The following is a 15,787-nucleotide window of genomic DNA, read 5'->3' as shown; positions in this document are numbered from 1 at the left end:
CGGGGGGGTGAGGGGGTCCTGGGGGGGAAGGGAGGGGACGGCGGGAGCTGCCCCAGCCCGGGGCTCGGAAACGGCTCTTTGCAGACTGAAAACCGGGTTTCCCGAGTGCGGACGTGGGGACTGAGGCTCTTCAGCCCGACCTGAGGGACTTCAGCAAAGTGCTGGCCGGACGGCCTTTGGGGGCTCGGCGTGACTTTCAGGGCCGAGTGGGGAAGCCGTCGTCCCGCGCGTCGGAAACCTGCAGAAACTGGGCAGAGCCTGGGTCCGCCGGGCTGTGTCCCAGGGGGCGTGAGTGAGAAAGAGAGAGAGAGTGTGTGTAGAGAAAGAATCCAGTGGGGCTGAGCAGCCAGAGACAACCCCCCCCCCCAACTGGGTCAGAATTTGCAGTCTTGGGAAAGCAGGATGGTCAAGATGATTAAATGCTCTTATTTCTCCCACTTTTCCCCTAAGGAGGGATTTGGGAGCAGATGGAGCCCTGGGAGTTGGGTGTCTCTTAACAACACGGGGTACAGCGATATTTAGGAGAGTCCCAGAGAGCTGGATTCAAACCCTTGAGGACGGCCAGACCCCAGCGGCGGGGTCCTTTCCAGGGGACCCGGTGGGGAAGCTGGGCAGTGCACTCCGGCCGGGCTGGGCAAGGAGAAGTGCAGTGACTCGGGCTCTAAGCGGCCGGTACTGGAGAAGGAGCAGGGGGAATTCTAGCTGGTGTGGAGATGGGCTTCAGGGACCGACTTCTCTAACGCCTCCAGCCACTCAGATAGCAGTGGCCCCAGATTGGTCGTCTTATAGTCGGCACTCCACCGAAATTTTGTTATCAAATCCTACGCCCTTGGTGGTTACGGCATAAAAGAACTAAATCCTCTCTGCTTGCACTGTCAAGTATTGTACACACCAGCGTGGTGGAGTAGAAAGCCTTTGGCTGGGCTGCTTAGATGGAGCAAAAGTCTGTGAGAAGTTAAGAGCAAACAGTGACTGTTTTTGAGGAAGGGTAGTGAGTGGAAAGGCTGGTGGAAGAGGATGGCTTTCAGTGCTTTTATTGGGAAGATTTGAAGCCTCCCTGTGTTGTGTAATCGTTCACTTAACAGCACTGTGCTAGGCGTTAGGAACAAACCCAGTGATGAATAAGAGCTCTCTCTTGCTTCCAGAACTCACCATCCCAGCTGGATAGTCAGAAGAATTAAAACCAGGGGTGCCTGGCTGGCTCAGTCTGTAGAGCACGGGACTCTTGATCTGAGGGTTGTGATTTCGAGCCCCACGTTGGATGTAGAGATTACTTAAGAACAAAATCTTACCAAAAAAAAAAAAAAAATTAAAACCAGTCCTGGGCTGGCCTGGCTGTGGGTGCTACGTGCTAGGGGAACCCAGAGCTGGGCCACTCAGCTCAGGGGAGGCCCACAGTGTAGGTAATGCTGGGACTGAGCGCGGAAAACCTCTTCACCAAGAAAAGAAAGCAGGGAAGGCGGTTTCCAGCTGAGGGAACGGAAAGCACAAAGTCACCAAGACAGGGGGAGGGGAGAGGGCGGGAGGGTAAGTGTGGGGAGAATTCCCAGTGTGCCCCCAGAGGGAAGGAGGATCTCACCGAAGCTGGGTTCAGATGATGTCCTAGAAAGCTCGCTGTGGTTGTTGGGTGGAGGTCTGGAGGAGAATGTGACCTCGGCTTTGCAGTGCCCGGGCCAGAATTACTGACGCGCAGATGATGGCAATGCTGAGGCAGGATGGACGGATCCAAGAGATTAAGAGGTAGGACCCTGGCGACGGGCACAGGTGAGGTAACTTAGACCAAAACCAAGTGCCGAAAAGCTCGGGAGAACACAAAGCAAAGCAAAAGGAATGGATATTTTGAATGGCCTGAGTTTAGCAGATTACGACACTTGGACAACGACTTTGGCTCTAAATTTCCTGGCAGCTTAGAGACAAACAAAAATACACTGGATTGCACAGTTTTGGAGTTTGGACAACAGAAAGCTTACAAATTAATTTTCAGAACACAATTTTTCCTGGAATGAACTCAATAGGGAATTTGTCATGAGGAACCTTGTGTAAAGACCAAAGAGTGACAGAGGGAAAAAAAAATGTTCGTTGTGGGTGTTACAAGAGATGGGAAGATAAAATTCCACGTGACTGGCTCCTTATACCATCTTCCTGTTTTGACTTGGGAGCACACTGCATTTCTGCGGGCTGCTGAGCGTCAGCTCAGACTTGCGGGCAGTTGGGGCCAGGGGAAATCTAGGCGGAGGAGCCCATGGTCTCAAGTGGAGGAGGTGACACCGGCTTTGATGAATGTAGAGAGCAAAGCACCCCGGGTGCCCACCGTGAAGGGGAAGCAGGCAAGTCGTAGAACGGTCCCCCGGCTGGTAGGCTGAGACTCTGGTCTGCTGAAGGGTCTGGTACGCAGTGTGCATCCAGAAACCCTGACCGAAAGGGAAGCAGGCAGTGGGGGCAGCATTCGAGGATTGTGGTCAGATGGGCAAGTCCACTTCTCACCCCCCACGCCCCATCCCCACCAGATGCCCTCAGACCTGATGTTAAGCCTGCTTCTCCACAGCAGGGAAAGGGTGGGACTCGGGAGACCAGAGATTCACCCTGAGTGAGGCCGGAGGGGGTGGGAATCTTGTTTGCTGCAACACCAGGAATGTCACAGGACAGGGAACGCAGACCCAGAGTTGAGAGGTTCTGCGGACTCCGCCACAGATCCCTTGGCTGGGTCCTTCCCTTTGCTTTCTGAACAAGGGACGGAACCTGAGGAATCTATGTCCATGCATTGCTGCTGTTGAAACCATTTCTTGCTGATTTTAGATGTCTTAAATCAGCACCGAATAGGTGTGAGACTCTACTCCTCCAGCCCCCCTCCCCCATCACTTTCTTAATATTTGTAACTGGGAGTGGCCTGTTAAAACACACATTTAGGGGCGCCTGGGTGGCTCAGCCAGTTAAGTGTCTGACTTCAGCTCAGGTCATGATCTCACAGTTCATGGGTTCCAGCCCTGTGTTGGGCTCTGTGCTGACAGCTCAGAACCTGGAGCCTGCTTCAGATTCTGTGTCTCCCTCTCTCTCTCTGCCTCTCCCCTGCTTGTGCTCTCTCTGTCTCTGTCTCTATCTCTCTCTCTCAAAAATAAACAAACATTAAAAGGGGGGTGGGGTGGGGCGCCTGGGTGGCTCAGTCAGTTAAGCGTCTCAGGTCATGATCTCAGGATTTTTGAGTTCAAGCCCTGGGTTGGGTTCTGTGCTGACAGCTTAGAGCCTGGACCCTGCTTCAGATTCTGTGTCTCACTCTCTCTCTGCCCCTCCCCTGCTTGCACTCTCTCTGTCTCTGTCTCAAAAATAAACAAACATTAAAAAAAAATAAAAATACACACACAAATGTCTTAGGGGAGCATTTTTTTTTTTTAAAGAACAGATGCCTGGGCCCCACGCTAGAGAGAGTAAATAAAAATCTCTGAGAATGGGCCCTGGGCATCGGTATTTTTGAAAGTCACAGGTGGTTTTAAGGTACAGCCAAGGGTGAGAGTGGCTGCTTTAACAATCACATAAAGGATTCCTTACAGCAGGGGACAGAAACCTCAGATTCCAAAAACAAGGACCCCATAAAATTTAGTTAGGAAGCCCGTTACTCATAATAAAAATCAAATAGCTAATGTGCGTTCAACATCAGAATTTAAAGCCAGCTTGAGGGGCGCCTGGGTGGCGCAGTCGGTTAGGCGTCCGACTTCGGCCAGGTCACGATCTCGCGGTCCGTGAGTTCAAGCCCCGCGTCAGGCTCTGGGCTGATGGCTCGGAGCCTGGAGCCTGTTTCCGATTCTGTGTCTCCCTCTCTCTCTGCCCCTCCCCCGTTCATGCTCTGTCTCTCTCTGTCCCAAAAATAAATTAAAAAAAAAAAAAACACGTTGAAAGAAAAAAAAAGAAAAAAAAAAAAAAGCCAGCTTGAACAGAGCTAGATACAAAGGCTGGTGGCAGACACATTTGTGTGTATATGAAGTATTTTTTTACAAAAATAGAAATTCTTGGGGCACCTGGGTGGCTCAGTCGGTTAAGCATCCAATCGTTTTTTTTTTTTTATTTTTTTTTTTTAACGTTTATTTATTTTTGAGACAGAGAGAGACACAGCATGAACCGGGGAGGGTCAGAGAGAGGGAGACACAGAATCCGAAACAGGCTCCAGGCTCTGAGCTACATTTAAAATATTAAAAAATAAATAAAAATGAAAAAGAGAAACACTAAAAGCATAATCACAAGGCTTCTGCAGTTAGATTTGTCTAATCCAGCTGTATGCATGCTTCACCTTAGCCCAAACTGAAAACATTTGGTAACTTTCTCTCTTTGCTTGGAACTCACATAAGTCTACTTTTCTTGATGCTGAGCTTCTGAGTTCTGGGTACTTTCTACTTGCCTCAAGTAGACACTTCAAGTGTGTTTGTTTTCTAACCAATGTCTTCTGGATTGGAAAGAAGCTGGGAAAATCAGTTTGCAATGGAACATCCATAGAGTCTTAATCAAAAGGAATGAATCTCTACGGGTTGAATTCAGCAACTCTGACAGGATAATAGGGGAAATATTTTGAGGCTCAATGACTTTCCTTATAACACTCAAATACACCTTGCAAGCAGTTGCTTCTTTGGCTGTAGGCAAAGTTGACTCAGCTTCCTTTATGATCTCTGGAACCCCAGCCCCTTCTTTTTTGCTTCCTGAGGGCCCATGGAATGTCTCACAGGCACTCATGAGTGACCCAGGTTGTGTCATGCCCAGTCTCCTGTGTCTAGGCATGGACCCTTCTTCCTCCACAGAGCCAGATGGCCTCCATAGGTACCCCAGGTGATCTTTAAACACCCCCCCCCCCCACACACACACACACACAGGCTACCCAACAGAAAGACTGACAGACACATGTACCCCTTTAATTATAGGAGAAAAGTCAGTGTCTGGAACTGAGGTGAGTGAGTAGCTCAGTTTTATACATTTGATGTCCAAAGACAGAATATGTTGGGAAGCCAGAGTCAGACCATCTTTTACCCTTGTGTCAAGATCATTGTCTGATCTGGGCAAAAATGTAACTTGTCGACTCCCAGCTTGCCCAGAGTTAAGCCCTTTGCCAGCTGCAGTCCAGAATTGCTTTGTCTTTGGCTTCTCTTTGATGCATCCATCCTTGGCCTGCAGTTGACTGGAAGAGGGGTGAGCCCTAGACCCCCTTTTCTAACAGACTGAATTGCCAAAAACTGTTATCTTTTTCTTCTCCCTGGCCTGAGTGAAGGATGGGGTGAATCACCTTCATGGCAAGCTCAGGGAAGAGGTTAGCTTCCCTCAACAGTGGGGAACAAAGAGGTCCCATGGCTCCCCTTCAGAAGGAAATGAGAGTAGGATCGAGCTGGAGTGGGATCAGGACAGGAAGTCCTGACAGTGACCATTTTTTCCATGGTATCCAGGCCTTCCCTGGGCTGTGCGTCTTATCAGAAGGGCTTGTCAGACCAGTTCAAACACAGTATCAAATGCATTTCCTTTCGTAGTTTTGTTTTCCTAAAAAGCATACTATAAAGTTTTAAGATTACTCTTGTACACGTACTTGTATATATACATATATTTTTCTACATAAACTGTGAAAGTTATATTTGCTATAAAACATTTAAGCAATAAGAAAAAAGAATAAGATGAAAAATGAAAATTTACTGCATACTGTCTCCCTCCTTAAAGGCAATCCCTATTTGGTACATATTCCAAATAGCCTCAGACTTTCTTCTTTGCCGTAATATGTTTGCTTGTTTGTTTACAGAAGTGGAAACATGCTATCATAATTGAACACTCGTTTGTGAGAATAATTCTGTGGGGGACCTACATAGTCCTACTGTTTCTTTGTATGGATTGCCTTCATTTGTTTAACAAGTTACCTGTTTTTGAGCCATTGGTTGCTTCTGAGTTTAGCCACTACAAACACTCTGGGTCACTTGTTCCAATAGTTCTGTAAGATAAATTCCCAGAAGTGCAGTTGCTAGATTAAAATAGATTTCAAAGCCAAAAGGATATTGAATATATTTGTGCCCAGTGACGTATAATTTAAAAATGAGATCCTGATGCTCAGCCTTAAAAACAAAAACAAAAACAAAAAACAACTGCAAAATGTATTATTACCTCTCTCTCCCTTCACCCAAGCATTACCACCCCAGCTCCCCACCGAATTTACCCTGAATTTCTATGTAAGTTAATACAAAAATTAAAATCCATAGTGTGGTACATTCATAGAGGCAATCTACTATTTTGAGTTATATTAAATTTAAAAAGGCAATATATTAACATTATGATCTCTAGGAGATTTTTTATGTTTTGTAGTTTGTGATCCAACAAACCATCTTAATTTTTGTCTCTTGCTGTTGGTTTCATGTTCCCACAACCTCGATCCCACATAATCACGATTCCACATATTGTGTAGGCGGGAACCTGGGATGGGTGGGGTGGGTTCCACACAAGAGTCAACCCAGTCCAGTAATCTAAAGTGCCTCCCTCTTTCTCCCTCGTTCTTGCTTCTCAGAAAAAAATGTAGTCAGGGTTGTGTTTGACTTAGCAGCAAGTTCTCTGCAAATTCACTATGGGGAATGGATAGGGGAACCATAAGATACAAACCGGGCCACTTTGAAAGTAAAAAGGGAGCGCTTAAGATAAGTTGTTGGGGCCCCTGGGTGGCTCAGTCAGTTAAGCAGCTGACTCTTGATTTTGGCTCAGGTCATGATCTCACAGTTTCATGAGTTCAAACCCACGTTGGGCTCTGTGCTGACAGCGTGGATCATGCTTGAGATTCTCCCTCTTTCCCTCTTTCTCTGCCTCTCTCTGTCTCTCTCTCTCTCTCTCTCAAAATAAATAAATAAACAAAATAAAAAAAAAAAAAAAGGTAAGTTGTTAATTGATCTACAACAGGCCTGCCCTGGGACTATCCCTGGAAACTGCAACTTGTGGGCGCCCCGGGAAAGGGTGAGAGTTGGCCATTATCTGTCCGTTCTCCCTGCTGGTCCAGGGGCATTGACACAAGCAGAAATGAGTTTGCACCATCCCTCTGCCCCCCCCCCCCAGCCTTTCTTAGCCCCCCTAGAGTAGAGCCCGAAGCGCAGGGAAGGAGGAGGGGTCAGCTGGATAACCCGGTGCTGCATGTGAACTTCTCATTCCCACTAAAGGAGTCAGAGGAGTTGGACACTCCTGTCCCTGCCCACCCCCAGCTCACCATGGGAAAAAAAAAAATCACTGACTGCCTTTTCTCAGCAAATTGGAACCATTGAAGCAGGACACTTCTATCATTTTGTCTGTGCTTTCCATGTCCCTGTGAATTACAGGCTCAACCTCCCTGGATGTCCCATTTGTATGGGATCAGAAAATCGGGATTAAAACTCACCTTGTGTGGTCAGGGGAGATGTTAGTTGGGGGAGAAGCCACAGAGCACTGATCTGATCACTGGGCAGGGGTGACGGGGGCACCTGAGGTTTAGAACTTGCCTCCCCTACAGCTGGAGCAGGCCAGCTTCTCAGCCACAGACTCGCCCAGGGTGGAGACTGGGAAGACACAGAGGAACTTCTCGAAGCAGCTTGCCGGTGCTCTGGGCTTCTCTGCCAGAAAACGTCTCCAGCTCTCTGGGGGCGCAGGGGGGTTCTCTGCTTAATACTCTGACTTGCGGGTGAGAGTGGTTCAGATGTGGAATGAAGTGTGTGGTCATCCAACCCCCAGCAAAGCTCCCCGGCATCTTGTGGCCGCTGTCATCCTTTACATCTGGCCCATTTCACCATCTGTGTTGGTGACAGGCAACAAACACAACAAACACACACAAGCTCCCAGGACATCAAAAAGAGACCAGTGCTCTCTGTTTACCCTCCAGCTGAACTGGTGCATCTAATAGGGTGAAAAAATGTCAGAGAAAATTAACCCCCTAATGCCTCCCAGAACATGGAGACTTAGAGGTCTCAGCAGTGCCGAGGGAGGGTCCCAGAGGCTCTCCTTTCCCCAGAACCCTGGATAGCCCGGATCCCGGGCCTGGGGCAGACAGGAGGGAGATGGGGAGGGGGTCAAAGAGACAGCTTCTTTGGTTCAGGCTCCAGGTTCAAGCTGCCAACCTCCTGGAGGAAAAGAGAAAGAGGGGGTTTCAGGATGGGGACCTGGAACAGCAGGAAGAGCCCCCGGGGGCAGGTCCACCAGCAACCCCCCCCCCCAAGTCCCTGAAATCTGGCTTCCTTCCCTAACCCTCTGCTGAGACCTTATCCTAAGTTTCTAATGAAGCCAGTTCACTGTTCTTTAGCTCCCTAGTGTACGCGACACCCCTGACCCAGGTCAAGGTTGATGGAGAACTGATGTGCACTGATACACTGTCCACTTGTCAGAATGCCTAATGCTTCTGAACCACTTAGTAAGCAGTCACTGCCCAAGCTCCCAGTGTCCCATATTCCTGGGAACCCCAACCGCCCCAGATCCAGCCATCACAGGGTTCATCATAAGGCCAATTCTCATTGGCTGGTGTCCCAGCCACACCTTTGTTAAGTACTCTGCGTATTGCCTCCCCACCTGAGACACCACAAGATTTTGGTTATTCTAATTATCTGTAGAAAAGGGGATCTTCACTGATTCATTTTCTTTTTCTTACTCAACAAGCATTTGTACCTCACCCATAGTAGCCTAGCGTGGGTTAGGCACTGCAGAGGAATAAAAAGAAGCCCAACCCTCATGTCCTACCACTGTCTAGTTGGAAGGCCCAGATGAGGACACATAAAAAGAAACTGAGTCAGTGGGGCACCTGGGTGGCTCAGTGGCTTGGGCATCTGACTCTGGCTCAGGTCATGATCTCACGGTTCGGTTCGTGGGTTCAAGTCCCGCGTCGGGCTCTGTGCTGACAGCTCAGAGCCGGGAACCTGCTTTGGATTCTGTCTCCCTCTCTCTGCCCCTCCCCCTGCTCACTTGCTCTTTCTCTCTCTCTCAAAAATAAATAAACACTGAAAAAATTTGAAAAAAAAAAAAAGAAAGAAACTGAGTCAAGCTGAGTAACAAGGGCAATGTAAGAGTGCCCCGTGCCTATTTCTTCACTCTCTGCACTTTTCTCTCAGGGATCTCCTTCATGCTCACAGGTTCGCCGGCTCCCTCCCAGATTTGCACCCCCAGGGGTGTTCTTTCACCAGACCCCTAAATCTTTCCCTCTGACTGCCTACTCCACATGGCTCCTCTTGAATGTGCCATTTTAACCCTATCATGTCCAAAAGAGTGTGTTTCTCCATTCTGTATTCTCTTTATTTTCCCAGGTGAGCAAGTCTTAGCTCCTCCTCCTTCCTTTCAGGACATCCCCCAGTGTAAGCCACCAAGCCATTCCACCTTCTCCTGGCTCACATCCCATCGGTCCCTGTGTCCCGGGTGGGAGAGTACCTTCTTGCCCTTGCCTCACCTGCAACCTTCTCCTTTCCCAGCTCTTGGAACCCAGTCTCATCTTAAGGGCCACCAGGTCCGACCTCTTCTTTGAGGCAGTCTGTGGCTATTCCGACTTCCGTTGCCCACCTCTGCGCTCCTCCAGTTTGTATTCGTTTGGTAACATCCGCCACTGTGGTTCAAATTTAGTCCTTAAACTCGTGAACCGTGTGTCAGTCATTCCCTGGACTAATCTTGTCGTTTGGTCGTGAACAACTGCAGTCTTTTACTGCCATTCGGTTGTTTGCGTTTATAGCTGTTATTCCTCCCTCTAGGAGGCAGGGACCATCCCATATACTTGTGTATTTCCCAGCATCCCCCCACCACCCAGCACCTCACGCTCTTTGATTCGTCTTACTGATTAAATTCAAATCTCTCCATGCTGGCCCAGATGAGCTAAATAAAGTCATAGGGGAAAGACCATTTCCCTTTCTCAAAACCTAGCTAAGTAAAAATGAACATGTTCCCAGGCATTGCACAACTTGCAAGTACCAAACACCAGAGACAGATAGTAAACAAACAGAGCCAGGGCCTCGGAGTTCAGGGAGCCAAGAAGACGGAGGGGGAGGGGAGTCAGGATGAGCCGGCTGTGCCGATCTCAGTGGGCTCCTCCTACTTTCACATCCAGCTCTGAAGCTGAGCCTGAGCACGTCCTGGTTCCTACTGAAAAGGAAGAGGGGTCAGCTCCCCTTCCAATGTCAAAACCAACTCACACAGATTACATTGTAACAGCAACTCCTGCTTGGGAGGGTTTTGCAGCTTTACCACACTTGCAGACAACTGAGGCTGGGCAGTAGCCCTGCAGATGAGTTGAGGAGGTATTATTATCATGGACACAAGCTCCTGTGTTATTACTCCTGTTTGTATTATTTGGCAGAGTTAAGCTCGCTTTATTACAGAAGGGACGTGTGGAGCACTTTTTACAGGACATGTGCTGTGCTGAATGCTTTACAGGTGCATTCTCATTGAATCCTTACTTGCAGTCTTTCAAAAAAGGTGCTACAATTATCACAGTTTTACAGAGGAGAGGACTCTTTGCAAAGTAACTTGTCCAAGGTCCCACAGCCTCAAGTGACAGAATGGGAATTTGAGCCTGGGTCTATTTGCAAACTCTTTGCTTTTAACCCCATCTCTCAAGGCCTTTCCCAGAACCGGGAGCTGTGGCAGAGAGGCCTGGGCCCCCTTCTCCCTCTCTGGGCTCGGGAGCCACGGTGCTGGCCCCGGGAAAGGGGGTGCGAGATGACGTCTTCCTCTAAGATTGCTGCCTTTTGTCCAAATGTGCTGGCCAGGAGCCAAGCTGGAAACTCTCTGCTCATGGAAAGAAAGAGAACAGAAGCCAGCAAAAGAGGGTGGGAAAGGGTCTGAGGGGGAGGAAAGGAAGAGGAGGGCAGGAATTAGGGAGAGAGGAGGTGGGAAAGTGAGGAGTTTGGGGCAGCACAGCTGGAGTCAGAGATGGGTGTCAGGAAGCAAATAAAATATGCCTTTCAGGTGCATCCCTTCAAGTGGCTACCTCGTGGTGTGGTGTGGCAGCCAGCCTGGGAGGCACAGGCCCCTGGGAGGCACAGGCCCCTGGGAGGCACAGGCCTGGGGGCTCTCCAGGTGCCCAAGGGTCAGGACAGATGGGGCAAGGGGCCCTGCCTCCCCCCCTCAGTATTACTGTTCGGTGAGGTCAGGTTACAGTGAACATCAGGAGAGCATTCAGAGGAAAAATAAGTCACAAAATGGCAGCCTGAGGGCTGCTTCTGGAAGTGGAAGAGAGGGCCAGGCAGTGCCTTGGTGCCAGGGTGTTCATGGTGGGCAGGAAGGAGATGGAGGGGAGGTAGGAGAGGGGATGGGTGCTGGGTACTTGGAATAAAATCCAAGTAACAGTTTTACTGAGTAGCTACTCTGTATCCAGGAGGGGAAGGTCTGTACCCTGCCCCCCCCCCCCGCCGGGCATTTATTTGGGTGTTAGGCACTGGACCTTTGAATCTGACAACCTGGATTTATTCAGCATGCATGTGACCTTGGGAAAAACTTACTCCCTCCAGGCCTCAGTTTCCACATCTGTAAAGGGGAGGCAATAGTAGGGTTGGTGTGAGGATTCAACAAAACAATCCATGTAGAATCTTGCCTAGAGAATAGTAGATGCTCAATAAACGTTAGCCATGCATTCATTATTGCAGTTGGAAGTGGCAAACATGTGGACCTTGGGTAAAAAGTATTTAAATAATAGTCGAAGCACGCTTATTAGATGATCAAATGTAGATAAGTTAATAACTGCTCTAGAAATTCAGAAGAGCGGGGAAGAACTTTAGTTTGTGGGGTGGTCACAGTAGGTTCTGTGGAAATTTCAAACTAGATTTTGAGGGCTTGGTGGGAATATAATAGCAAAGAAAAGGGAGGGTGACAGCCGAGTGAAAGAACATGAACAGAAGTGCGGGGATGGGAACGTTCCAAATCGCTGAAGTGCAGGAGTATTTGCCACTGGACTGTTCTAGCTCCTCTTGCCCGCGGTGTAAACTTGGGCAACGTATTCCATTTACATCCACTTCAGCTGCAAAAACAGCTGATCGCCAGGATGCTGCATCCAATGGAAGGGCGTCTGGGTGTCACCTAACAGAGCCGCCCTCTCTGTCTGCGTCTGGGTGGTTTCTTGCTGGGTCCCTCCTCTCCGTGTTTCAGTGCCGTTCTTTCCCTGTTTGTTTACTTCTCAGTCTTTGTCTTTCTTTCTGATTCTCTGTTTCAACTTCTATCTTACCCTCAGTCTCCAGTTCATTTCTTTTAACCTGCTAACACTAAGTCTCTTTTCCTCCCTGGAATAGGGCAGGGAAGCTCTGAACACTGTATCTGTTCATTTGTCTTTTTATAAAAAGAAAAAGCAGGGGTGCCTAAGTGGCTCAGTTGGTTTAAGCATCCGACTCTTGATTTCGACTCAGGTCATGATCCCATGGTTCCTGAGATAGAGCCCCACATCGCTGCTTAGGATTCTCTCTCCCTCTCTCTCTCTTCCTCCCTCCCTCCCTCCCCTGTGTGCATGCGCGCGTCCTCTCTCTCTCTCTCTCTCTCTCTCTCTCTCTCTCTCAGAATACACAAATAACTTTAAAAAAGAAGAGGGGCGCCTGGGTGGCTCAGTCAGTTAAGCATCCGACTTCGGCTCTGGTCATGATCTCGCCCTCCGGGAGTTCGAGCCCCGCGTTGGGCTCTGTGCTGACAGCTCAGAGCCTGGAGCCTGTTTCAGATTCTGTGTCTCCCTCTCTCTCTGACCCTCCCCCGTTCATGCTCTGTCTCTCCCTGTCTCAAAAATAAACAAACATTAAAAAAAAAAATTTTTTTTTAATAAAAAAGAAGAAAAAGCATTCCATGGGAACCAGTGGCTAAAGTTACCTCGTGTCTGTAGGGCAAATGCTTTTGTTTTTTGTCGCTGTTTAAAAATCTCTCAACATCCTAAGACCAAAAACATTTCTCACTTAAAGAACAAAACAAAAACAAAACAAAACAAACACCAACCACCAAAAACCCACTAACCTCAGAAATCTCTCTGGGTTTCTGAAGAGGTGGGCTGACCAAGAAGAGAGGAGAACCACCTTCATCAAGAACACGGAACTAGTAGACCCAGGTTCTTCTTTCCATAGAAACAGGAGTCATCTGGGGAAAGGAAAGGAGTGTGGAGCTGGTGAGTGAGCCCTGGACAGGGCCACGAACCCTGGGTCCTGCTTCTGCCTTAGCCATCACCCAGCAGGGTGTCCAATAAGGTGAGCCACAAAACTCTTGGGCCACAGTGTCATCGTTTCTAGCCCCAACTCCCCCCAACCCCCGCCGATCCGTCCCCTTTCTGTGCTCATATTTAGTAGCTTCTCCAAGCCAGGGGCCTTTCTGACTTCATTATGTGTCCCCTCCCCTTTTTTTCTTTGAATTTCCTCACTAGGCTGGGGCCTCCTAAAAGCACTGTCATTTACAGGCCGGATTCCCAGTACTGACTGGGTCACAAGGGTAGAATTGCTGAGGCCAGGAGGATGTGGAAGGCTGGGTCAGCCCGTGCAGGCGTCATTCCCAACAGGGTCCTGGGAGAAGGGGCTCAGCATTTCCTGAAAGGAAGTGACTCCCATAAATAGACAGAGGGATGGGAAAAGGATTCGTCCATCCCTTCCCTCCTGTCAACTCGGCTCTTCCTTCTGTTGTCCAGACTATGCAAACTCTTGCAACTCTTGCGAACGTTTTTCATTCAAATGTGTCCCTGCCAGTGTGTGTGTGGGGGGGGGGGGGGGGGGAGATGTGATATCTGCTTTCTTGTATATATATCGCAGATCTAAAATAAGAACTGAGGAAGGTATGTGTGCCTTTTATCTGTTCATTTACCCACAGTAACCTCTCATTAGTCCATTCCAATAAAAAGCTGGAGTTTTTCTCAGTGGGGTTTTATTGGCAAGAAAGGAAGGAGAGTGTTCATCTTCTGATTCCATGTCCTATTTCAGGGTTCATTCAAGGGTTCAGCAGCTCTCCTGTAATAAGGCTTATAATATGCTCTTCAGCTTCTTGGAAAGGTTAGGTCTCAGGATAACTTTACTAAGAAGTTTCCGGCACCTCCAGTGCCATGAAGAGTCTCCGCAGGGAGAGAAACGGACTTCTTGAGAGCTGCTCTTCTGACCCTCAGTCGTGTAACGGGAAAGATCAGAGAGCACCCAACCTCCTGCGCCAGGCTGGAGGCAAACCCAGTGGGGCTTGCTCAGCTTCAGCCATACGGTTGCAGATTCATGTTTAAAACTCACACATACAGTAGCTTTACTTTTTCGCTTTGGGAAAGTAGTTGAATGTAGCAGCTGAACACAGATTGAACAGGACACTGCATGAAGATGTCTGGTGGCACCCATGGGCAGAAGTGCAGCCTAGCCTCAGCAGGCGACTGGATCCAGGGGGTGCCAGGCCATCTTTGCACTGGCATCATTCTCTCCAACAGCCCAGCCCTCCGCTCCTTACTCCGCAGAGTGGAAGATGGCCGCCTCGCAGCACTCGTTTCTGTCTTCCAGGACACAGGTTGACGCCACTCCCTAGGAGTGAAATCTGATTGGTCCGACTTGAGTCAGGCCTCCTCTGGAGCCAATCAGCTGTGGGTGGAGGTGGGCTCCTCACTCAAACATGGCTGCCAGTGACCTTGGGACCCTTCGAATGAAGGATGGGGCAGTTTGTAGAAAAAGGGAACTGCTTGTGAGGTAGGCAAGCTCGCATAGCGCCTGCCGTATCTACTACTTGGGTCATGTTTCTTTAACCATTTCGTGTTCATTTGTTTTACCATTGTATTCATAAGTATCCTAGTTTCGCTAAGTACTTTGCCAGAGATACTGCTTGTGAAGGAAGCAATGACATTCTAGAGCAAGGGCTCTGGGGCTAGACAGGTCTCTTTTAAAATCTAGGCGTGCCTGGGTGGCTCAGTCGGTTAAGCGTCGGGTCTCGCTCACGTCATGATCTGGCGGTTCGTGAGTTTGAGCCTACATCGGGCTCTGTGCTGACAGCTCAGAGCCTGGAGCCTGCTTCGGATTCTGTGTCTCCTTCTCTCTCTGCCCCTCCCTAACTTATACTCTGTCTCTCTATGTCTCTCAAAAAATAAATAAATGTAAAAAAAAAAAAAAAGTTAAAAAAAATCATGTACCTGTTGGTACATGATGCTAGATACTTAGATTCATCCTTCCTCCCCCATCCCACCTTCCTTCCTTTCTTTTTTTTTGGTAATAGCTTTATTGAAGTATAATTCACTTACCATAAAAATTCATCCATTTAAAGCCTACAATTTCATGGTTTTTAGTGTATTCACAAAGTTGTGCAACCACCACCACAGTGGTTTAGAATATTTTCATCACAGGGAAGAAGAAACCCATACTCCTTAGCAACCACTTATCTCCTGTCTCTATAGCTTTCCCTGTTATAGACATTTCATATAAATGGACTCATATGATATATGGGCTTTTGTGACTGGCTTGTTTTCATTTAGCATAATATTTTCAAGGTTCACGTTGTAGCAGGTATCAGGACTTTGTTACTTTTAGGGCTGGGCAATATTTCATGGTATGGATATACCACATTTGGGTTCTCTCTTCATCAGTTGATGGCGTTTGGATTATTTCCACTTTATGGCCATTCTGAATAATGCTGCGATGAATGTAAGCGTAGAAGAACATATGTGGACATATGTTTTCATTTGTCTTGAGAGATGCATTATTTCTGTAATTATGTTTGCGAAGAGCTTAAATCAATGCCTGACAGATCACCGGATGTAGCAGTGCTCATTTCTTTACCCTGACCTTCTCAAAGGTTATGAATGAAAGCTATTTCCTGCTTGCTGCCCTTAGAAGAAAGTCGGGCTCCCTAAAAGGCCTGACCCCTGTGGGTCAGACTCTGAGGT

At 48.4% G+C, this 15,787-nt stretch overlaps 1 protein-coding gene and 1 long non-coding RNA gene across 3 annotated transcripts in view; one reads left to right on the top strand and one right to left on the bottom strand.

Annotated features, from left to right (window-relative positions):
- Nucleotides 1-3,943: 3,943 nt before the first annotated feature.
- Nucleotides 3,944-14,300, bottom strand: LOC125930929 (uncharacterized). 2 transcript variants are annotated; one of them, XR_007460306.1, is made up of 3 exons: nt 14,160-14,300; nt 12,919-13,038; nt 3,944-8,081 (listed from the first exon to the last, which is right to left on the bottom strand). It is a non-coding gene; the product is annotated as an uncharacterized LOC125930929 (long non-coding RNA). The 2 variants fall into 2 exon arrangements; XR_007460307.1 differs by having other exon boundaries at nt 14,166-14,300.
- Nucleotides 14,301-14,431: 131 nt separating this feature from the next.
- The window catches only part of DENND2A (DENN domain containing 2A), an 88,715-nt gene continuing 87,359 nt past the window's right edge, over nt 14,432-15,787 (top strand). Inside the window, exon 1 of the mRNA XM_049643038.1 lies at nt 14,432-14,600. Within this exon, the coding sequence (XP_049498995.1) occupies nt 14,527-14,600 (74 nt within the window). The 5' untranslated portion in view covers nt 14,432-14,526. The remainder of the gene's footprint in view (nt 14,601-15,787) is intronic.

The sequence above is a fragment of the Panthera uncia genome, chromosome A2 (genome assembly GCF_023721935.1).
Source record: "Panthera uncia isolate 11264 chromosome A2, Puncia_PCG_1.0, whole genome shotgun sequence".
Classification (NCBI taxonomy): Eukaryota; Metazoa; Chordata; class Mammalia; order Carnivora; family Felidae; genus Panthera; species Panthera uncia.
The sequence above is the reverse complement of the archived record's forward strand: the minus strand, read 5'-3'. Positions and strand labels throughout refer to the sequence as shown.